The 24,771-nt window shown below is 44.7% G+C and overlaps 2 protein-coding genes and 1 long non-coding RNA gene across 4 annotated transcripts; 2 read left to right on the top strand and 1 right to left on the bottom strand.

Annotated features, from left to right (window-relative positions):
* Positions 1 to 36: 36 nt before the first annotated feature.
* Positions 37 to 1,011, top strand: linc.pou2af1 (lnc RNA pou2af1). The gene is made up of 2 exons (XM_076975867.1): positions 37 to 284; positions 446 to 1,011. Exons 1-2 carry the CDS (start codon positions 141 to 143, stop codon positions 767 to 769), a joined length of 468 nt encoding a protein of 155 aa, XP_076831982.1. The 5' UTR covers positions 37 to 140; the 3' UTR covers positions 770 to 1,011.
* Positions 1,012 to 1,295: 284 nt separating this feature from the next.
* On the top strand, positions 1,296 to 15,396 carry LOC143477303 (uncharacterized). The gene is made up of 3 exons (XR_013121541.1): positions 1,296 to 1,375; positions 13,674 to 13,760; positions 15,110 to 15,396. It is a non-coding gene; the product is annotated as an uncharacterized LOC143477303 (long non-coding RNA).
* Positions 13,777 to 24,429, bottom strand: pou2af1 (POU class 2 homeobox associating factor 1). 2 transcript variants are annotated; one of them, XM_076975865.1, is made up of 5 exons: positions 24,270 to 24,429; positions 20,617 to 20,751; positions 14,973 to 15,009; positions 14,584 to 14,873; positions 13,777 to 14,469 (listed from the first exon to the last, which is right to left on the bottom strand). In XM_076975865.1, exons 2-5 carry the CDS (start codon positions 20,746 to 20,748, stop codon positions 14,149 to 14,151), a joined length of 780 nt encoding a protein of 259 aa, XP_076831980.1. In that variant the 5' UTR covers positions 20,749 to 20,751; positions 24,270 to 24,429; the 3' UTR covers positions 13,777 to 14,148. The 2 variants fall into 2 exon arrangements, with proteins under 2 accessions (XP_076831980.1, XP_076831981.1); XM_076975866.1 differs by having other exon boundaries at positions 20,617 to 20,732; positions 24,270 to 24,419.
* Positions 24,430 to 24,771: the final 342 nt, after the last annotated feature.

Below are 24,771 nucleotides of genomic sequence, written 5' to 3'. Positions count from 1 at the left end.
AAGCCCAATTTAAATAGCCTCCTATACGTATCTATTTTCTCTCTATTTTTCTAGCGGCCCATCTAGATCTTTGTTCTGGGAGGTCGGCGCAAGCCTCTTATTTCCAGCCTCGACAGATTTCTGACAATGTACATATTTCGATGGAAGACACATTTGATAATCAACTTCTGATGAACCTGATCCCATCCGAGGACGTCGGGGGCGGCATGGCGTGTCTCGCCGCCTCTGCGCAGTGGCAGCATGGATGTATCCCCCCGTGTACGGATTATTACAATAACAGCTTTGTACGTATTATTTCTAATACATCCCTAAACTGATGCTTTGACTGTAACCTTTAAGCTGTGTTTGATTTTAAACGATGCTGTTTCATCGTTTTATATCATTATGCTGATCATATTTCTTATATTAGTTTCATGACGTCTGAATAATGTACTTTCTTTTTCAGGCGTCAAGTTCACCAACGCACTCCTTCAATCTGCCCAGCCCGGTCGATTACAACAGCTACTCTCCCCCCGACTCTCACTCCTCGTCCTCTTCGTGCTACAACTCTCCCACACGGATGGACATGAACTGCAGTTTTGTTCCAGAGAACAGCCAGTACCTGCACTGCGACCTGCAGCGCTGCTCCTGCGTGTCCAACTGGGCCGGAATGCAGGACGCGGTGCCGGTCTCACAGTACTCGCTTCACAGTGCCGCAGACTGCTATTACTCCTGCGGTGAAGACGCTTACAGGAGGGACTTCTCCAGCTCAGAACTGTGTTACCTATAAGACCACTGTGTCTGATCATTGTACAGTGTCATGAACCATTTCATTTTGTTTTGATTAAACGTTCATCTCATAGTAGTTTAAGCAAAATCTAGAAGTCATGAGTAACTTGGTCATACGCTTAGTAATAACCCCTGGCCTGGCAAGAATACGGCAATAATTTGACAGAATCTGAAGCGTTTGTTAATATCAGTGACGAACAGATCATTTGTTTTTTTTTCTCAATAAAATGCTATTTTTCATAATGCTGTGATTTAGTTGGGAGGTGGTGGCTGGTGAGTTTAGTCCCAGTGAAACTCTCTTCACTTTACAACATGATAATGTAGGACGAATAGAAATGAGCTCACAACTCGTTTCATTGAATTAAGTTAATAATTCACCAATTCCTACGACTGATGTAAAGTATATAATTAATAATAGTTAATAATTCGCCTTTTGATTTGAACACTACGCTACTTGCGTCACGCATCCCTAACGACCTGCTCGAGATCACACATCAAAATGTTTCAGGTCTGCAGATATTGAGTAAGAACGAGTAGTGCAGGTATGAAAGTCTTCTGCAAACTTCCTTTTGCTTCAGGACACGACACATTTAATGCGCACTGTAAGGTAACCTAACCCTTTTTATATTAACCCTGGTCTAATAATTTTCCCACTGGAAACAAATATGTTAATGGATTCTTTTTTAATTATGTCCAAAATCATAAGTGCGAATCTGTCGTAAAACGCAGAGTCGGTATGTTCCAGCACAATTACTAAACGGTTCACCGATGAGTGTACGTATTAACTCAGGGGAAAGACAATATTTTACAGTAAAGCAAAGGGGCGTGTCCTGTGTGTCAAAGGGGCGTGTCCTGTGTGCAGGTAGAAAGGCACCCGCGTGCTTCCACGGAATTCATCTTTATGGATCAGGGCTCAAAGTCCTCATCCATCCAGACTTCTAAAGCATTAGTCACACAGTAGAGTTCATATGCGTCTCAGAGATGTATAGATATTTGCAACCTGGAATGTTGATTAGCATCTGCCGCGTTGATGTCAAACTGGATACAAATGAAGCCTCTAAGAATGCAGCACTGTAGGCCATTTGCTGTGTAATGACATGCATGTGGGCCCATGAGTGGCACGTGCGTCCTGCGCGTGAAACCGGCGCGAGACAGTCGCGCTAATTACGATAATTACGGTCTGCGTTAGTTCAGGTATCAACAATCATTAGTCTCAACCTCATCCCTTATTATTCCAGGGGCTGGTAGTGACACAGCCGTCACCTCGGCACGTTCTGGCGCTTTTGGGAGGAAATATGTAGATTATGTTCTCGTTAACGTAAGCAGCCAGATATCAGTGATTTCTCCTGTTCAAACCTGGTAAATATTCTGAAACATGATCCCGTAAAGTATCCCACTGAAGATATCACACAGCATGGAAAAACCCTTTCAGTTTTCTTTTACACAGTCAAACCGCCCGTTTTAAAGTAACCTATACAAGGTTAAATATTATTCAGTTTAACTTTGTATGAGTTAATTCACCACTTTTTCTTTTTCCTTTATTTTTTTTACAACGATCCTTCTCCACGGGACGAACACATGTGCGTTAAGGGCCACCAGTAACGGTAGTGTAAACTGATTCCTGAATATTTTGTTTTAGTTTTTAGTTTGTCTCTCACATTTCCAGGTGCATTGTCGTAGTATTTCTTTGCCATTTTGTAAAGAATATTTTCTTGTAGTTTTATATACAGACTGTGCGCGTCTAAACCTAATAGAGACGTCTTATTTCAGAGCATTTAATACGACGGCCATGTGCCACTCGGATGTGTACACCGGCCTTAGGCCACTCATCATTTATGCTTTTCCTCTGAAGCTCCCCTGCGGCCGCGCATTAGCGCACGTGGGTAAGATTGAGGACAGTGCCATTAATGATTGTTAGTAGAATTACTGAAATTTGCGTTAAGCTTTACTCGAGTTATCTATTTTTCCAGTCTCTGACGTTTAATACCTATAATTATAGGCTATTAATGTAGGCTTATGTATATCCCGTAGTCTCGGCTGAATGTGTTTCTAATGCGAGGTAAGTATGCACTTTGCTAAAATGAATTATTTAAGTGTGAAATTCGTGTGGTTAATTTTAACTTGCACTAAATACAAGGTCCCACCATTAGCTCAGCGTAGAACTCTGGGGCCCTACTGCACAATGCAGGTGGATGGTGTGTTTACATCTTTTAAATGTTGTTTTATTTCCATCCTCCTCTCAGTGCTTGACCTGTGGGCTCTTTCCTACACCACTAGTTTACATATTGTGTACAAGTGAGACCATTTCTACCTGTGGTGCAGCCGTAAAGCACATGACACCATTAGAAAATAGTCTGTCTGGGTCTCAGATGGAATGACGAGATTGTCCTCAGAGACTAAGGGGATCATGGTAACTTGTGACCTGAAGGACATGAACGGTATTGTTCCAGGGTCCTGATAACAGATAACAATGTTTTGAAGCAAACACGTGTCTTTGTAAGGAACCAGAGAGATTCCTCTGATAATTTCAATATGGTTTAAAAGTGACAGTCACCTTGTCAACAGCATCAAATGTTTTAGTAATCCCATGGATTATTGTAATTTTGAATGCTGCTAGTATCTCCATATACCCTAGGCCAGTGTCCAGGTCCTCAGTGTCCATGAAGCACAGCAGGGATATATACCAGTGGATATATACCAGTGGATATATACCAGTGGCCATTAACTGTTCAGATGCAGCTAAAAACCACTTGGGCCACCCACTAGACTGGGTTATTCTAGTGGCAATCAGACATAGACCATTAGACTATATGATAAATGTGTGTGTTTATTATATATATAGTGTCATGGTATGGTGGCCCCTTGCTGACCGCCTCCGTCAACAGTGGCAGTGTTTGTTTGTGTTGTTGTGTGTTTGTGTTGTTGTGGGTACGCCCCTCGGGTGGGTGGGATTCAGTCTCCACCTGATTGTCTTTGTCTATTTTTGTTGTATGTTTGTAGCAGCCTGTGATTATGTCTTATTTTGACCATCATGATATTTATGTCTGAGCACCTTTTTGTTTCATGTGTGAGCATATGAGTGTGTAAGTGTGTAAGATTGTGATTGTGTGTGTGAGTGTGGTGGGTGTGTTTGCACATGCGTATATGTGTTTCTGCATGAGTGGTGAGGATTTGTATAAATACCATACATATGCATACATGTGTGTGTGTGTGTGTGTGTGTGTGTGTGTGTGTGTGTGTGTGTGTGTGTGTGTGTGTGTGTGTGTGTGTGTTTGGACATATGCAAATATATAGCTTCTAATCTCCTATACATGGATTTTCTGGATTTTTGACATGAGCTGTCAAATATTTCAATGATCACAAAGAATGAAAGAGGCTAACAGTAATTAACATAATTAGTTGATTGCATTTGCACACAACACAAGACCGGCGTAGGAATTTGTTCTTTTTTACAAAGACTTTATAAGAGGTCTACGTTTACCTCTAAAAACTGGCTTAATGCAATTCCTGCTACCATCAGAGATAATTAAGATGCTTTATATATCTTGTCTGACATTGTCATAAAACTGTTCGCTAGGACAGCACAAGCACTGACGAGATAAGACGCTTCAACATTAAAGTGAAGTACACTGTCCATCTTTATAAACATCAGTTACTTTAAACATTGCAAACCAATGCACCATTACTTTTCCTTGTTTGTTAACAATGCAAAATCTAAAAAGACTTCTCATTTATTACATTGCTATTTATTATTATTATTTATTTATTTATTTATTATTATTATAAGGTGTGGTAGAAATCGGACCTATTTCTATATTATATTATTACTAATTTGTTACAGTAAAAACAGCCTCTTTAGATCTATTGCTCAAATCATAAACAAAATAAATAACTTTTAAGATACTTAACATTTTTACAGTCATTGTTTATTCTTCTGTGTCATGTCATGCAAAAAAAAGTATTTGTGACAGAGGTCAACTACTGTGCTCATACACAGGAGACAAGCCAGAGCTTGACTTTGCTTTGCTTAGAGCTATTGCATTTCTCACCCAAAGTTACATTTTTCTCACAGACTTTTTGCCAGAATGGATTGGCCTGAACCTGTTTGAGTGCAGTGGGAAAAAACTGGTTGCTCATTTCATCCTGAATCCATGCTGTTCTCTTTAAATGGGCGCTAATGATTATTATTAAGTAAAGCTATATAATTTAGTGAAATAAAATAAAAATACGATTATTTATGTGTTATTTATTCTGGGTAAACAATGACTTATCCATGTTTCATCAGCACAGTATTCTAGGTAATTATATTACTAATATTATAGTATTGTAGATAACTATATTACTATAGTACTATAGGTAATTATATTACTACTATTATAATATTGTAGATAACTATATTACTATTATTAAAGAATTGTGGAGAATCAGCAGTATCAGAACTAAATTTGTTCTGCTGACCTTTAAAATATGCCTTTGTTTTCTTTTTTATTAATTGTGTTTATTTACTGCACATTTTTTGCAGATTGTTGATAATCGTACAGGCCTGTAACCAGGGGCGAGGCTAGGGTATTTTTAGTGGTGCTAGAGCACCACCGTGAAGTTGCTCAGCACCCCCTGGCTCAACACATTTTTAAAATATTATATTATGCAAAAACCTTGCTCTGCACCTGCGCAATACTTTGGTATTGTGCCTCTGTGAGCACTGGGGGCTGGGCACCCCTAAAGACCAGATCCTAAAATCGCCCCTGCCTGTAACATATTTTAAAACTAATTATACTAGATAATTTGTCTTTTTGACCAAATCTGAGAAAAGTTCTCAAAAAAAAAAGGAAAAAAGGAAAAAAAGAAAAAATCTCCTAACAGCTCGTTGCTGTGAAACCCCAGCAGAACATGTGAGGACCTGGAGGAGTAGAACCAGTGTGCAGACCACAGACCTCACAGCTACCAGAGACCACAGACCTCACAGCTACCAGAGACCACAGACCTCACAGCTACCAGAGACCACAGACCTCACAGCTACCAGAGACCACAGACCTCACAGCTACCAGAGACCACAGACCTCACAGCTACCAGAGACCACAGACCTCACAGCTACCAGAGACCACAGACATCACAGCTACCAGAGACCACAGACCTCACAGCTACCAGAGACCACAGACATCACAGCTACCAGAGACCACAGACCTCACAGCTACCAGAGACCACAGACCTCACAGCTACCAGAGACCACAGACCTCACAGCTACCAGAGACCACAGACCTCACAGCTACCAGAGACCACAGACCTCACAGCTACCAGAGACCACAGACCTCACAGCTACTAGAGACCACAGACCTCACAGCTACCAGAGACCACAGACCTCACAGCTACCAGAGACCACAGACCTCATAGCTCCTAGAAACCACAGACCTCATAGCTCCTAGAAACCACAGACCTCACAGCTCCCAGAGACCACAGACCTCACAGCTCACACAGACCACAGACCTCATAGCTCCTAGAAACCACAGACCTCACAGCTCCCAGAGACCACAGACCTCACAGCTACCAGAGACCACAGACCTCACAGCTCCTAGAAACCACAGACCTCACAGCTCACACAGACCACAGACCTCACAGCTACCAGAGACCAGAGACCTCACAGCTACCAGAGACCACAGACCTCATAGCTCCTAGAAACCACAGACCTCACAGCTACCAGAGACCACAGACCTCACAGCTACCAGAGACAACAGACCTCACAGCTACTAGAGACCACAGACCTCATAGCTCACACAGACCACAGACCTCACAGCTCCCGAAGACCACAGACCTCACAGCTCTCAGGGACCACAGACCTCACAGCTCCCGAAGACCACAGACCTCACAGCTCTCAGGGACCACAGACCTCACAGCTTACACAGACCACAGACCTCACAGCTCCCAGAGACTACAGACCTCACAGCTACCAGAGACTACAGACCTCACAGCTACCAGAGACTACAGACCTCACAGCTCCCAGAGACTACAGACCTCACAGCTACCAGAGACTACAGACCTCACAGCTCACACAGACCACAGAGTTCACAGGTCACATGGTATTTCAGTGGCCCTTATTACAGATAATCTTATCACACTGAGGATTTACACTACACTCATGTCACCTTAAAAAGTTAAAAAGAATCATATACACACTACATTTTATACTAACCACAGAGCTTCACGCTCCTATCAAATACTCAATTTACAGATTACAGATAACCTACTGGCTGGGGGTTTCCCACTATCTCTATAAACCAGACAGACAGGTTTGTTTCTTCAGAGGAATACAAAAACACCAAAACACAAAAGCCACCGTGATGACCTCCGTGACCTTCATTTCTAGGTTGTTCAATGAAACCACGTCCCCAACATTAAATCAATAAAAGCGCTTTAGTAGTAGCTGTTGCACCACACTTGTTGAACTAAGGAGGAGCCACTGGCCTGAATAATTTCAACACCACATGCCAACGCCGCCCTGCACACTTTATCACTCTGAAACATCAGACTGCATTCTCCTTCATCCAGCGCTCAACCCACTACAGGATGGGTTTCAAAAGAATAAAATGCCACATAACATTGCTTAACTTAGTCCACATAACATTGCCTTACTAAGTGAAATTATTCCACTGCTGTGATAATATTGATACCAGGGAAGTTTTTTAACATGAAGTCTACAGGTTCTAGATGGGACATTGAATTCCACAACACTCTTATCAATTGAGCTCCAGGGTCACTGTGTCCAGGTCATCAAACACTTCTTTTTGTAGTTTTTTCTTAATTTCTTAAAGGAGCACTTTTTAGTTTAGGGGCATGAACACAAAACTTTAGAAAGAAATTGACCAGTAAGTGGTGGCATTCAGTATTGTTTACAGTTTAAAATGTAGCATTGTCTGTCAGAATAATCAGACTTTTATTTCACAAGATACTGGATTATAATCTTCCCATATCTCATCTGACATAAGTTTACGTTTTTGTAACCTTTGTAATGTGATATATCGGTGATGCTTGAGTGTGGTCCTACTTTAAACTCTCTTAAACAGGACTAGTTCGTCCCACCTGAGGTGGTTTAGCACGGGCAGTGTGTGTTTTAAGATGATTTACTACAAATATTCAAGTGTGTTAGCTTATGTGGCAACTTTTGAGTTGAAATTTGAGTTTTAAATTCATAGTCCTTTGATGTGTTGACACTGAGTGCATGCTGCAGCTCCGAGCGCCCTCCAGCACTGCCTTTCTGTGTGAGCTCTTGGCAAGAACACGCAGTTCCTCCCGTTCAGACAGCATGTGTGTGGACTTGCTCGGTTCCTGTTGGCCATGTGCTCAGGGAAGGACCAGGGAAGCACATCTCGGCGGTGGCAGACACTAGATAGAGTCACACCATCCACACCAAGCCATGCTGAAAGCAGGTGTTTCAACACGCCACCTGCACATTATTACTCTTTATTATCACCACCCTCCCCCAGTCGATCCTCAGGACGCACTTTCACGCCTAAAAGAATAATACGGGTTTACAACCGCAGAGGAGAGAGCGAATGTGTAACTGCAGGAAATCATGGTTAGAAATATATAAACAAACAAACATGTCAATGTTTGAACTTAAATTCCAAGATTGGAGTAAAAAGAAAGTTACAAATAAAATGCAACGTAAAATCCTGTAACGAGACGGGATTATCGTAGCTGTGAGGGTTGCTTTTTGTGCAAGATTAACTTGAGGTTGTTGATGTAGAGTTGGTGCGGATTTGAAAACGCTGTTTTCCCCTGACCTGCCTTTACCGCCGCATCTGGAGGTCTGTAGTGGACTTTGAACATGCAGATGGGATGTGGCAGTTAAAAATTGATCGTAAATTCTTAACTGTAGGCCTGAAAGTAAAGTTATTGGGCACTGCCGGAGAAACAAGCAATACCTTGTTGAACAACAGAGTAGTGTCTCTCTGTGGTTTTGAGTAAAAGTCCTTTGATATTGTAATTATAGAAACCAGATATATGGTACTTTCTTGGAAAGTACTATATTGTCTTGGAATTAATGCGATGCAGTGGCATGCAGCCAATTGACAGGATTATACCAGCTTAGTTTCCCATCATACAGGAAAGTTGTATTGTGTGTTGATGTGTTAGACCAGTACCCTGTTGACTCCTCAAACAGGACGCTGAACCGCACATGCAGCCTGTAAGAGGCAGAATCGTCTAGTCCAGTCTAGACTTGTTGTTATAGACAAGAACAACATGCTACGACTGACCCGTGCTTTCAGTCATTTTCTTTTCTTTCAGACTTTTCCTGAAATTCAAAGTAATGTCACGCTCAAAACGATCTTGAATGGGAAGTGAAACAGAACACAATTTATTTAAAACTTTTTGAAATCCTTAAAATGTATAACTAATTAACTAATCATTTTTTATTTGAGTGACAACGACAGAGCAGGTGCGGGACAGTTGACAAGTCCATGAGGTTTGTGGAGTGAAACACAGGAGCCTCCAGGTAAAGACCATGACTGAAGATAACCAGAGAGTGTACACTCCCCCTACCCCCCTACCCCCCTACCCCCCTACCCCCTACCCCCTTCCTCGAGGGCAGGGCCGTAACTAGGACTTCCAAAATACAGAGCTCACCAGTCATAGCCACACCCGTGTTATTTATTACTCCAGTTCAGTAAGTCTGTAGAGGGTGGATGAAATGGGGAAAGAGAGAGAGAAAGAGAGGGGGGAGGGTGCAGAGATGGAGAGAGAGGTTGAGAGAGGGAGAAAGAGGGAGAGACAGAGGGAGGGAGAGGAAGAGATGGACACCACTTTGGGGTGAATAGAGCAAAGAGAAAAGAGAAAAGACCTCAGTGTCAGACCTCAGTGTCATCCTCCGATACCATGAATCTCATCACTAACTGTAATGTTGCAATGAATAAACGCCTCCAGTTATTATTATTTCAGTTACCTATTCTGGTCAAAAGCATTTCTGCAGAGCAACACCCAACACCCACTTCATACCGCAGAAACAGGTGGTGGCTGGCAATGCAATGTAAACGCAAAAGGATTTTAGGATAAAAACCCTTTTCTACATTCTACAAAGTATCTACAAAGTGTTGTTGTTGGGGACAGGCCCTGTGTTCAGATTATCTTCAGATTATCCCTGAAGATATTTTACCTTTCCATCTGATTATTTCTTCTTCTGCAGTGTTTGATTGAAGTCTTCTTGGGTCCATGGTAATGGTTGGTCTTCCCTTTTCTTAGTCTGCTAAGGCCAGCAAGCATTGCTGTACAAATACATGTACTGTATACTGTATTAATACATAAATACATGTATTCTATACTGATCCTCCATGAAGGCAAATTTGCTGTTGTTTTAGTGTGACTTGTTGATATAACTGGTTTGCAATGACCTCAGTGCACAGGGTTTCAATGACCTTAGCCTCTGTAGGCACTCAGTGTATCAACACTGATAGACTACATTACAATTTGCTTATGACAACTGGTATGATAATTGTGTCAAATTGTTGTTCTACAAAAGGTTGTTCTACAACCTGGTGGCTTTTCTGAGAAAGGCTGGAGTGTTGCTTCTGTTTCTATTTCCTGCAGAACACAGTGTACAGGGCCAAATGTCAATTCTGGACCCCCTCCAGGTATCAGACAATAGTGCCATTCCTCTTCCCCTGTATATTGCTGACATCTGACGGTGCAGGCATGGTCCTGTCCTCTTGCGCAACATGGCCATGAAACAGCCTTCTCTCTGTGGGAGATGATAAGGACAACACTGTGATCTCCCCAGCAACCATGAAGCTCCTCACTATTGGAACATCTGCATATCCATGAACCACCACAATGTTTGGGTTGTGGCTTCAGCAATGTGCAAAAATGGATGAAGCTTCTGCATTCTCTGTCAGACCCTCCCCATCCCAGTCGTGGTCCATCATACCGTTGGCCTTGCAACAAGGATGTAAACACACTTCTTTGGTTGTGAAACAGTCACATGTGCACTGGATGGAGTACGCGCCACTCAAGTGGACAAAATCCCCCCAAATCCTGTTAGACCTGCAACATAATGCATGCAAACTGACTGCTTCATCCCACTAATATCTCACAGTGTCTCACTTGGGAAGGTGTTGCTCTCCCGTTTCCCTCTCTTTGAACAGTCCTGTTCCATCTCTCCTTTCCCCCTTTTCTCTTATTCTACCCTCTCGTCTTGCTCTTTTATGAAGCCTCTGGTTCTAACACTTCTGACCTTCTGACCTGCGCTTTGCCCCCTACAGACTCTCCGTCCTCTGGAGTAAATGCTGGAAAAACAGCCTTTTTCTTATTTTGTCTGCGATTTGAGGCCATAATCTGCAAACAGGCTTGGATTAGAATAAATTCCATGTCTTTTGTTAGCTAATGTAAACCACGTTCCCATTGTTACCCCAGCAAGTACGCAGTAGTAATAGTCACCGTTTTCTTTTTGGAACAATTGTTCGTAGTTTGAGCTTTGAGAAACCTCACATTGACTAGGTTGTGCATACATCAAAACAACATGGTCAAATGCACCCTGCAGAAGATTGTGATAATTCTCAGTCAGCACTGCCTTTTAATTAATTGAGTAATAAAATAAAATGTAATTTAATTAAGTAATTTGCCTACAAAAAATGCAGAATCCTGAGGTTATGACCCAGGTGTCCCGAGGATATGACCCAGGTGTCCTGAGGTTATGACCCAGGTGTCCCGAGGATATGACCCAGGTGTCCCGAGGATATGACCCAGGTGTCCTGAGGATATGACCCAGGTGTCCCGAGGATATGACCCAGGTGTCCTGAGGATATGACCCAGGTGTCCTGAGGATATGACCCAGGTGTCCTGAGGATATGACCCAGGTGTCCCGAGGATATGACCCAGGTGTCCCGAGGATATGACCCAGGTGTCCCGAGGATATGACCCAGGTGTCCTGAGGATATGACCCAGGTGTCCTGAGGATATGACCCAGGTGTCCTGAGGTTATGACCCAGGTGTCCCGAGGATATGACCCAGGTGTCCTGAGGTTATGACCCAGGTGTCCTGAGGATATGACCCAGGTGTCCTGAGGTTATGACCCAGGTGTCCCGAGGATATGACCCAGGTGTCCTGAGGATATGACCCAGGTGTCCTGAGGTTATGACCCAGGTGTCCTGAGGATATGACCCAGGTGTCCTGAGGATATGACCCAGGTGTCCTGAGGTTATGACCCAGGTGTCCTGAGGTTATGACCCAGGTGTCCTGAGGATATGACCCAGGTGTCCTGAGGATATGACCCAGGTGTCCCGAGGATATGACCCAGGTGTCCCGAGGATATGACCCAGGTGTCCTGAGGATATGACCCAGGTGTCCTGAGGATATGACCCAGGTGTCCCGAGGATATGACCCAGGTGTCCCGAGGATATGACCCAGGTGTCCTGAGGATATGACCCAGGTGTCCTGAGGATATGACCCAGGTGTCCTGAGGATATGACCCAGGTGTCCTGAGGATATGACCCAGGTGTCCCGAGGATATGACCCAGGTGTCCTGAGGATATGACCCAGGTGTCCTGAGGATATGACCCAGGTGTCCTGAGGTTATGACCCAGGTGTCCCGAGGATATGACCCAGGTGTCCTGAGGTTATGACCCAGGTGTCCTGAGGATATGACCCAGGTGTCCTGAGGTTATGACCCAGGTGTCCTGAGGATATGACCCAGGTGTCCTGAGGTTATGACCCAGGTGTCCCGAGGATATGACCCAGGTGTCCTGAGGTTATGACCCAGGTGTCCTGAGGATATGACCCAGGTGTCCTGAGGTTATGACCCAGGTGTCCTGAGGTTATGACCCAGGTGTCCTGAGGATATGACCCAGGTGTCCCGAGGATATGACCCAGGTGTCCCGAGGATATGACCCAGGTGTCCCGAGGATATGACCCAGGTGTCCTGAGGATATGACCCAGGTGTCCTGAGGATATGACCCAGGTGTCCCGAGGATATGACCCAGGTGTCCTGAGGATATGACCCAGGTGTCCCGAGGATATGACCCAGGTGTCCTGAGGATATGACCCAGGTGTCCTGAGGATATGACCCAGGTGTCCTGAGGATATGACCCAGGTGTCCCGAGGATATGACCCAGGTGTCCCGAGGATATGACCCAGGTGTCCTGAGGATATGACCCAGGTGTCCTGAGGATATGACCCAGGTGTCCCGAGGATATGACCCAGGTGTCCTGAGGATATGACCCAGGTGTCCCGAGGATATGACCCAGGTGTCCTGAGGATATGACCCAGGTGTCCTGAGGATATGACCCAGGTGTCCTGAGGTTATGACCCAGGTGTCCCGAGGATATGACCCAGGTGTCCTGAGGTTATGACCCAGGTGTCCTGAGGATATGACCCAGGTGTCCTGAGGTTATGACCCAGGTGTCCTGAGGATATGACCCAGGTGTCCTGAGGTTATGACCCAGGTGTCCCGAGGATATGACCCAGGTGTCCTGAGGTTATGACCCAGGTGTCCTGAGGATATGACCCAGGTGTCCTGAGGATATGACCCAGGTGTCCTGAGGATATGACCCAGGTGTCCTGAGTGGGAGGCTTTCAGAATCCTGCGGGACTAAGAAGGCTGCAATGCCAAGTAAATATGTCACTTTCTTTCTCACATGACAAGACAGAATGGGAGATGTTTGGCTTACATTCTGTTCAGGAAGGGGTGGAGTGAGAAGGGGGGTGGGCAGGGAGGGGCGGAGTGAGAAGGGGGTGGGCGGGGTTTGGAAGGGCTTCTGCAGTTTTCAGTGTTTCGACAAGACAGCTCACAGTAAAAGGAATGTGCTCTGTTTGCATGCTGTATTTGTATCTGACACAAACACACCTATGAAAACAGGAAAATCTCAGACTTTTACGCATATCTTTTCTTTGTTTATATAACATTTGTGTGTTCTTTTTAGCCCAAATAAACGGAACAAGCTGAAATAAACCCTCCACCCGTCTCCAACTGAGAGGTTACGTGAATTCAGCTTTCTACACACAAAAAGGTAAACAGATGCAGAGTTTATGCAAATGAACAAAATGTTTAATAGATGATTTGTGGTATCAGGGCAGAATGCTGCATAACATCACAAACCCGAGCCAGTGAGGAAGTGAGGAAGTGAGGAAGTGAAGAAGTGAGGAAGTGAGGAAGTGAGGAAGTGAAGAAGTGAGGAAGTGAAGAAGTGAGGAAGTGAAGAAGTGAAGAACTGAAGTGAAGAAGTGAGGAAGTGAGGAAGTGAAGAAGTGAGGAAGTGAGGAAGTGAAGAAGTGAGGAAGTGAGGAAGTGAAGAAGTGAAGTGAAGAAGTGAGGAAGTGAGGAAGTGAGGAAGTGAGGAAGTGAAGAAGTCAGGAAGCAGCCACACAACCAAGGCAGAAACGTGAAACAGCAGCGTCCTAAATGTCTGGTGTAAAGAGGGAGGAGCTGCAGGCGTACTCCTCTTTCTCATCCTCTTTTTCTTCCAGAAGCTTCTCCAGAGCTAAGGTTCCCTCTGCAGCCTGTGTGGGCTCCTCCTGCTGGGGCCCAGGGGTGGGTGCGGGCAGGGTCATGGGCAGGGGGACTGGCAGGAGCTGGGGCAAGGGCAGGGTCTGGGGGCAGGAGGAGCGCTGCATTATGGGGCCGGAGAGAGTGGGCAGGGGCTGGGCCCATGGGATGTATGCCAGGGAGCTGTCTGGGACGTCCACCTGAGGCAGGGCCGTACTGGAGGGGCTGATAGTCTGGAACGTGGATGGGAGATAGATGGTGGGAATGGGAGACGGGAGGTTAAGACAACCGGTTGACATTCAGTAGGCAGATTAGAGCAAAGAGTTCACCAAGAGGTCAAGGCTCACCCCGAGGTTGGTGAAGAGAGGCGTTGGAGTCAGCGTGAACACAGATGGGGCGCCCAGCACGGTGTAACTCGAGCACACGGGCTGAACATACATGTCAGTGGTGAGGGGGGGCAGAGCGGAGATGGCTGGCTCGTGGTGGTGGTGCAGGTACTCAGGGGGAGCCCAGTGTCCCAGTGACGGGAGAGGCACCGAGCTGCCGGGCTGGGCCACCCAGCTGGGGCACAGCGCTCCCATCTCCATGGCTGACTCATTTGGGGCACTTGGGCTGGTTCCCAGGAAACCAGTAGAGCCTTCAGAAATGAGTCATAGCATGAGAAAAATGTAGTCCTGAACATGAGAAACATTCAGGTCTGCGGTTTATGAAACTATACCGTTATGAAATGACTCACCAGCATGGCCATATGAAATATTGTTAGGAACCACCACCTGTTGAGAATTCATAGAAACAACAGTTAAACATTTTACATCACGTGCAATGAAATGCCTAATTGATTGAGTGTCATTTGTAAATACAATGAATTCACAGTGATTCCAGCTCTGCAGATGATTCCAGCAGTGCTGACCTGCTAGGACAACAAGAACATGGAACCAGTAACATCACAGTCATGAAACCGATCCAGGGAGAAGACATATTCTGTCATACTAATAAATATGTAAGTTGCTGTGGATAGGAGTGTCAGAGAATGCAGAAGGCCCTCAAGACACAACTGACTGGAGGACCATCTCCATGTTCAAGAGAGGTGGCTATGGATTTTCAGGTGGTTTATAATCCTTTGAACAAACAGGAGCCCTGCTTCAACAAAATCTCCATAATCCATGCCAAAAGAAACATTCCAAGACAAACGACTCATACACACATACACACCGTCCGAGTGCAACTGCATCATTTTGCGTTTAAAACAGGCAAAGCATTAAATCATACTGAAAATGCCTTACAGATGTGAGCTGGTGTTGGGATTGACGGTGGGTGAGGATTCTCCCCCATGGAGGGTTTGGAAGATAGCCAGCAGGAAGACCAGCAGAACCAGTTTGTAACAGTAAAGTGTCAGCGACACTTTGGCTTATTACTGATAATAACTGGACTCACTGTGACACCTTTGATGGACGACACTGTTCTGACAACAGGGAGGAGATTCGGTGCTGCTTTTAAGTTTGTGAGCTCCTTGAGTAGTTTAGATTTTTGTGTAGTTTTACCACGATTCTCTTATTTTATCATCACTGTAATGACATGACGAGCCAGACGCAGATAATCACAGGAGTTTTATTAACAGAGCGACTCTCACAGTCCTCAGTAGACACAGCGGTAATGTGTCCTGGAGTTCTGGAGTCAGGAATCAGTCCACGTAAGTGACCAAACCAAACAAGGGTTGAGTAGACACATGTGCCAAAACAGATACAGATTACGCAGATCAGCATAACGCTTGGAATGCAGAGATAACCCATGACAATACTTCACAAAGTTCAAACACTAACCGAGGGTTTATATAAGACACCTTACAGGTGGGAGTAATCAATAATCAGGAGATGATGATCTAGGAATAACATCACGATTGGATAGTACATCACCCAAAGCATTCTGGGTATTGGAGTCCTGAAAGGAGGGCGTGACAATTACTAGTTTTTGAATATGAAAGGCCAGTTTTACTAACACCCACCATACCACCCACCACTACCATACTACCACCTACCATACCACCACCCACTACCATACTACCACCTACCATACCACCACCCACTACCATACTACCACCTACCATACCACCCACCACTACCATACTACCACCTACCATACCACCCACCACTACCATACTACCACCTACCATACCACCACCCACTACCATACTACCACCTACCATAGTACCACCCACTACCATACTACCACCTATCATACTACCACCCACTACCATACCACCACTCACTACCATACCACCACTAACTACCATACTACCACCTACCATACTACCACCCACTACCATACTACCACCACTAACTACCATACTACCACCTACCATACCACCACCCACTACCATACTACCACCTACCATACTACCACCTACCATACCACCACCCACTACCATACTACCACCTACCATACTACCACCTACCATACCACCACCCACTACCATACCACCACCCACTACCATACTACCACCTACCATACCACCACCCACTACCATACTACCACCTACCATACCACCACCCACTACCATACTACCACCTACCATACCACCACCCACTACCATACTACCACCTACCATACTACCACCCACTACCATACTACCACCTACCATACTACCACCTACCATACTACCACCACTAACTACCATACCACCACTAACTACCATACCACCACCCACTACCATACTACCACCTACCATACTACCACCTACCATACCACCACCCACTACCATACTACCACCACTCACTACCATACCACCACCCACTACCATACTACCACCTACCATACTACCACCCACTACCATACTACCACCACTAACTACCATACTACCACCTACCATACTACCACCCACTACCATACTACCACTACTAACTACCATACTACCACCTACCATACTACCACCCACTACCATACTACCACTACTAACTACCATACTACCACCTACCATACCACCACCCACTACCATACTACCACCACTCACTACCATACTACCACCTACCATACCACCACCCACTACCATACTACCACCACTCACTACCATACCACCACCCACTACCATACTACCACCTACCATACTACCACCCACTACCATACTACCACCACTAACTACCATACTACCACCTACCATACTACCACCCACTACCATACTACCACTACTAACTACCATACTACCACCTACTATACTACCACCACTAACTACCATACTACCACCCACTACCATACTACCACCTACCATAATACCACCCACTACCATACTACCACCACTAACTACCATACTACCACCTACCATACTACCACCCACTACCATACCACCACTTACTACCACACCACCAACTACCATACTACCACTAACTACCATACCACCACTAACTACCATACTACCACCTACCATACCACCACCCACTACCATACCACCACCCACTACCATACTACCACCTACCATACCACCACCCACTACCATACTACCACCTACCATACCACCACCCACTACCATACTACCACCTACCATACCACCACCCACTACCATACTACCACCTACCATACTACCACCCACTACCATACTACCACCTACCATACTACCACCTACCATACTACCACCCACTACCATACTACCACCACTAACTACCATACTACCACTAACTACCATACCACCACCCACTACCATACTACCACCTACCATACTACCACCTACCATACCACCACCCACTACCATACTACCACCACTCACTACCATACCACCACCCACTACCATACTACCACCTACCATACTACCACCACTAACTACCATACTACCACCTACCATACTACCACCCACTACCATACTACCACTACTAACTACCATACTACCACCCACTACCATACTACCACCACCCACTACCATACTACCACTACTAACTACCATACTACCACCTACCATACCACCACCCACTACCATACTACCACCACTCACTACCATACTACCACCTACCATACCACCACCCACTACCATATTACCATCACTCACTACCATACCACCACCCACTACCATACTCCCACCTACCATACTACCACCCACTACCATACTACCACCACTAACTACCATACTACCACCTACCATACTACCACCCACTACCATACCACCACTTACTACCACACCACCAACTACCATACTACCACTAACTACCATACTACCACCTACCATACCCCCATCCACTACCATACTACCACCTACCATACTACCACCCACTACCATACTACCACCTACCATACTACCACCCACCATACTACCACCCACTACCATACCACCACTTACTACCACACCACCAACTACCATACTACCACTAACTACCATACTACCACCTACCATACCCCCATCCACTACCATACTACCACCTACCATACCACCACTCACTACCATACTACCACTACTACCATACTACTACCTACCATACTACCACCCACTACCATACTACCACCTACCATACCACCACTAACTACCATACTACCACCTACCATACTACCACCCACTACCATACTACCACCTACCATACTACCACCCACTACCATACTACCACCTACCATACTACCACCCACTACCATACCACCACTTACTACCACACCACCAACTACCATACTACCACTAACTACCATACTACCACCTACCATACCCCCATCCACTACCATACTACCACCTACCATACTACCACCCACTACCATACTACCACCTACCATACTACCACCCACTACCATACTACCACCTATCATACTACCACCCACTACCATACTACCACCTACCATACTACCACCCACTACCATACTACCACCTACCATACTACCACCCACTACCATACTACCACCACTAACTACCATACTACCACCCACTACCATACTACCACCACTAACTACCATACTACCATCCACTACCATACTACCACCTACCATACCACCACTCACTACCATACCACCACTCACTACCATACTACCACTACTACCATACTACTACCTACCATACTACCACCCACTACCATACTACCACCTACCATACCACCACTAACTACCATACCACCACTCACTACCATGCGATTACCCACTACCATGCTATAAATATGTATCATTGCCACTGTGTTGAGAGTTGTCACTTGCCCAAACATTATCCAGTCAGCAATGCTTTTGTAGTCAGTCCTGACCAGTGAGAGGGGCAGAGGTTGGTTGTCAAGCAGTGCATGTTAGCACATGGGCATCTGGTTGCCACCGTAAGTCTACAAATATATATATAGTGCATCAAATAACATTTCCTGTAGGCGCAGGTGCAGCTGGTCTTGAGTGTATAGCGGAGGTGTGCAGTCATGTGTGGAAGGCATGAGTGAGGTTGTGAAGTCTTTTCTCCAGCTACTGCAGTGGAACTGCATTTGGAACTGCTGTCCAAGCTGTTACAACAACTATTAAGTGAAATGCTTGTGAATAGTTTGTTGTCAGCACAGGTACAAAAGCTTTTCTTGATAAACAAGCTGTGTGCTGTGACATGATTGCACCCTTCCTGACGACGAGAATCCGGGCCTCAGTCAGTGCTGACAGCCTCCTGCTCTTCTTGGCCTGCACGAATCTGATATGACTAGCATCAGGGGAGGGCCTTGCTTGTTGTCAGGTATAATTATGAAGTTGCTAGGCCATCTCCTTGGCAAGACAGCGTCCTGATTTGCATAGGTCCAGTGCCCTGTGGCAGTGTGGGGGAATGGTTTAACTGTCATGGAAAAACACCTGGATTACATAAGGACAAAATCCCCTTGTAGCTCGGCTGTTTGGCAGACGGCTCTCTGACTGAAACCCATGTCCAGAGACCCAGGATCGTTCCAGGGTGTGCAAACACCACAAAAAATGACCCTTTGTCCAAGTCGCTTCTGTATGGGTTCCAGATAATAAAATCAATCTGACACTAAACAAACATTTTTTCTTTATCATTTGAACATATTTCTGTCACCCAGGTAACCTGCAGCATTTCCATCTTCTTTCATATCTTTAAATGCAATGTGAATAAGACAATGGTGGCATGTAGAGACTTGTATTAATAGAAGGGAAGTCTGCAAGCTGCATTAGTGTGTGAGTGTGTGTGTGTGGGTGTGTGTGTGTGTGTAAGAGTGTGAGAATGTGTTTGTGTGTATGTGTAAGAGTATCCATGTCTGTGTATATAAATGTTTCATGTGTGAGTGTGTGTGTGTGAGTGTGTGTGTGTGTGTGTGTGTGAGTGTGTGGTGGGTGTATTTGGTGTATGTGTGTTTCTGCGTGAGTAGTGAGCATTTGTATAAATGTGCATACATATGCATATGTGTGTGTGTGTGTGTGTGTGTGTGCGTGTGTGTGTGCGCTTGTCTTCTCACCGCTGTAGGGGGCGCTGTTTTGGCTGTATTTCCTCTCTTACGACGTAGCAGTTCTTTAACTGGGTCTTTCACCCTCACTCCCTGGTACGGTTTGGATGCAGACTGCTCAGACAGTGCTGTGGAAAAAACCATGAACTGTGTCACAAAAGCAGAGACACAGACCGGCCAGTAGAATAGTTGAGTTGCACAGTGGTCAGTGGCTTGTGACTACAATTACACTTTAAACAAAGCACTGGGTCATGTGTTTACTCAGATTGTGTTTATCTGAGCATTCATTCCTGTGTTAGTTATGGAAGTATGTGATACATGTCAGACCATGAGCTGGGGTTGCATAACCATACAATATTAGTTTTCAAGTTTTACTATCCCATTCTGGAATGAGACGAAATATGTTTTTTAAGATCTCTTTTTTATAACTGTAATGAAAGATTTACTACAGAGCCAAGTAAACTGCTTGCAGAGATAAGAGAGTTCTAAAGAAACCACGTGATTTGTGTGTTTAAGGAGGAGTGATTGCTTAGCAATTTGTAAAATATAAGATATGAATTCCACTTCCTGGCTAAATGAAAGAGTGAAGGAGGTGATTACAAGACCCTCCGTCCGTCTTTCAGTCACTCTAAGAGCTGTTAGCAGCCATATTCACCAGCAGACATCTGGATTTATGTTTCATTAAGGAACAATTCTCTCCAATGATTTGATTCTCAATCACTCTGTGTCAGTTTTTATGGAAAGGCATTTCCTGCAGGAGTGAACCTCCTTGTCTACAACACTAACACGCATCTGAGAAGATCAACACTAGCCTGACTTGTTCAGGGGTGTGCTGGGGTGTTCTGTGGTGTTTATGTGGTGTGCTGGGGTGTTCTGGAGTGTTATGTGGTGTGCTGGAGTGTACTAGGGTGTTATGTGGTGTGTTGGGGTGTTCTGGGTTATTCTGGAGTGTTATGTGGTGTGCTGGGGTGTTATGTGGTGTGCTGCGGTGTGTGAATAGTTGTATTTGCGCTGATTTTAAAGAGAAATTTGGTTCTTGAAAGGTGCTATATAAATATATATATTTATATAAATCAAACATTTCACTCATTCACTCACATATATTCTCCCATATACTTTACTGCATTTGATCTGTTCTGTGAACTATTAGGACTTGCTTTGGTGAAGTAACCAGTTTGTGTGCGTATGTTGCATTCACTGATACTCTCCGAGCACTCATAACTATACTTACAGAGAGACCCTGGTTATTGTGATGGAGAATTTCCATGAGAATCTTACTGCTAACCATATTCACCAAAAAACAAATCAACACAAGTACATGCTGAATGAGTCAGTGTAAGCCTGGCATACTCTACCAGAGAGTATCATACTCTATACTATGCTTTCACTGATCTAACACACCTGACCGTGCTTGGCAGTTAGCCTGTGAGTTGATTAAGGTGTTAAACAGAAGAGTGTTTGAGGCCATGCCAAGCTTGTGTCCAGGAACTTCTGGACTGCCACTTCTGGGAAACCATCAAGTTAAAATGTTGAATATCTGACTACACAACAGAGAGAGTCCTGGACAACCTCTGTCTCCAGCATGTTAGAAGCAATGTTCACCTTAACATGAATGAGAAAATGTCAGTTTAACAGGGAATTACAAATTGTGAACTAATTGTACTTTAACCACTGAGCAGTTCAGAGCTTGAGGTGCCAGAGGGGTCTTCACACTGGGATGTCAGAGAGTCACAGGATCTTCTCACTGGGATGTCAGAGGGTCAGAGGATCTTCACACTGGGATGTCAGAGAGTCAGAGGATCTTCACACTGGGATGTCAGAGGGTCAGAGGATCTTCACACTGGGATGTCAGAGAGTCAGAGGATCTTCTCACTGGGATGTCAGAGGGTCAGAGGATCTTCACACTGGGAAGTCAGAGGGTCAGAGGATCTTCACACTGGGATGTCAGAGGGTCAGAGGATCTTCACACTGGGATGTCAGAGGGTCAGAGGATCTTCACACTGGGATGTCAGAGGGTCAGACGATCTTCATACTGGGCTGTCAGAGGGTCAGAGGATCTTCACACTGGGATGTCAGAAGGTCAGCGGATCTTCAAACTGGCATGTCAGAAGGTCAGAGGATCTTCACACTGGGATGTCAGAGGGTTTTTTATGTCGAACCTTTTCGTATTCCACCTCACTGGTTATGGTCAAATGAAGGATCTTTTCATGCAGGCACGCAGTGGTTGATACAAATTTTAAATGTTTGCTTTCATTAGCGAGGAGTCATGACTGAACTCCAAAGCTTTTCACCCTTCTGTCTTACAGACTCTTATGAGCAATTTGGTAATGTATGAATAGCAGCTGGAGAGATGGATGAGCTTGGTCAGCAAAACATTCTCCATTCCCACATCTCTTCCATCTCCATGACAACCTCCACCCCTCCACCTCTCCTACACCCTCCACCTCTCCCAAACCTTTGCCACCTCTCCACTCCCTAAGCCTTCAGGCCCTCCACCACCCCTGCCTCCACCACCCCTCAAGTCATTACATCCCACTGTGCCCCCCCAGGTCTTACATCTCCTCCCTCATTTCTTTCTGACTTCCATTAACACCTTCCAGACGTTTACATTTTTACTAAACTTCCTCATTGATTTGTGTTGTGTTTTTAACACACACACACACACACACACACACACACACACACACACACACACACACACACACACACACACACACACACACACACAAAATAAAACAAGAACAACTAAACTTCTCTGCATGAAGAGATTGCAGACACAATAGTGAGAGAAAGAGCACAGAGGCACCAGCACATGCAGGGATGGATCTCAGGGGCTCAGAAAGAGGAAGTTCTGCAGATGTGTGGTCGCCTTCTCCTGGCAGGAGGGGGTAATATTGCTCTTTTGCATATCAAGATTAAACCACCAACCCCCACATGAGTTCATGCCTCTAGAAAAACTTTTAAGTCAATATTTCCACTGAATGACATCTCCCGAGCGATAAGCATCATAAGGCAATAAAACAACATACATTAATGAATCTGTCAGCAACATTCAAGCTTCATATATCTTCCACACTTCATCTTAGTTAATAATGCCTTCAAAACAGTGAACGAGAAACACTCGGTCATCTGGGCTGAGACAAAAGGACAAAACAAAAGCCATTTGTTTAACACCATTTGTTTTATGGCGTATGAATAAGGCAAACAAAAACCATTAATAATATGGATTGCTGTTGGACTGGTTGCACCATGGCAGCATGAAAATATGCTTGAAGTAAATATCAGCACTTCTGCTATGGCACTCCACACAGGCAACAACATACCCAAATACACTTTCACATTCCCATTTACATAGTAGATCACAGTGGATCCACTGTGTTCTTTTCTGTTGTCATGCGACCTTTTAAATCTCGAGCATGCCTTTGTGAATCTTAGCACCGTTCCTTAGTCTAGAAAGGCCTCGGCAATTCTCGTCTAATGAATCACAAGATCACACAGTGCTTTCATGTCATGTCGATACACACAAATGTTTAAGAGGATCCAGCGAGTGGTGGTTTGGTCTCCATCTCAAATTTTAAATGTATTTACGTAAAATAAATTTATTTAATGTATTTAAAATGTGCACATTATAATATAAAGGTATATTTTCAAAAATATTTACTTACATTTTCCCATGTGCAACCACTGATATGTAATAGTTTGATATAAATTGAATCATTCAGCAAACTTTTCTGCCTCAGTTCTCCAAAGAACTGTGGCGCTTGAGTGGGTACCCCTATAAAAGCTGCAGTTTCAGGTGATGTCAGTACAATGCAGAACCACTAAGTTTCCCGCCTAATTTAAATTTCACTTGTTAGCTTCTTAAGACGGCTGAGGTCTTTGACTTAGTGGTTGACGGGTTATGACAGAAATCTGCTCTCAAACACGAGTGACTTCAAAGAAGAAAAAAAAACTTGCAAACAATAAAAACACAATGACCATCTTCTGGATATAAATAACATTAACAACAGCTATAAACTCTTTTTGCATTTCAAGACCATTTTTACATGTGCCAGATTAAGCAGGGAGCCTATTGAACTGAAATTAGGCTCCTGTCTTAATGAGTACACAGGGTTTGAGATGTTCCTTTAAAGCAGGCCAATCGGTCAGATCTAAAGGAGGCACAAA

This window comes from Brachyhypopomus gauderio, chromosome 16 (assembly GCF_052324685.1).
Source record: "Brachyhypopomus gauderio isolate BG-103 chromosome 16, BGAUD_0.2, whole genome shotgun sequence".
Lineage (NCBI taxonomy): Eukaryota > Metazoa > Chordata > Actinopteri > Gymnotiformes > Hypopomidae > Brachyhypopomus > Brachyhypopomus gauderio.
Note: the sequence above shows the minus strand (reverse complement) of the source record. Positions and strands in the feature narration are given on the sequence as shown.

What these genes read in the sequence shown, in the direction of transcription:
- pou2af1 (XM_076975865.1), bottom strand. Translation starts at nt 20,748, where the DNA reads ATGGTTTTTTCCACAGCACTGTCTGAGCAGTCTGCATCCAAACCGTAC. An exon ending in TATTTCATATGGCCATGCTG is followed by an intron (nt 14,874 to 14,972) that starts GTGAGTCATTTC and finishes TCATTTCTGAAG; the next exon opens with GCTCTACTGGTTTCCTGGGA. An exon ending in CTCTCTTCACCAACCTCGGG is followed by an intron (nt 14,470 to 14,583) that starts GTGAGCCTTGAC and finishes TCCACGTTCCAG; the next exon opens with ACTATCAGCCCCTCCAGTAC.
- linc.pou2af1 (XM_076975867.1), top strand. Translation starts at nt 141, where the DNA reads ATGGAAGACACATTTGATAATCAACTTCTGATGAACCTGATCCCATCC. An exon ending in ATTATTACAATAACAGCTTT is followed by an intron (nt 285 to 445) that starts GTACGTATTATT and finishes TTTCTTTTTCAG; the next exon opens with GCGTCAAGTTCACCAACGCA.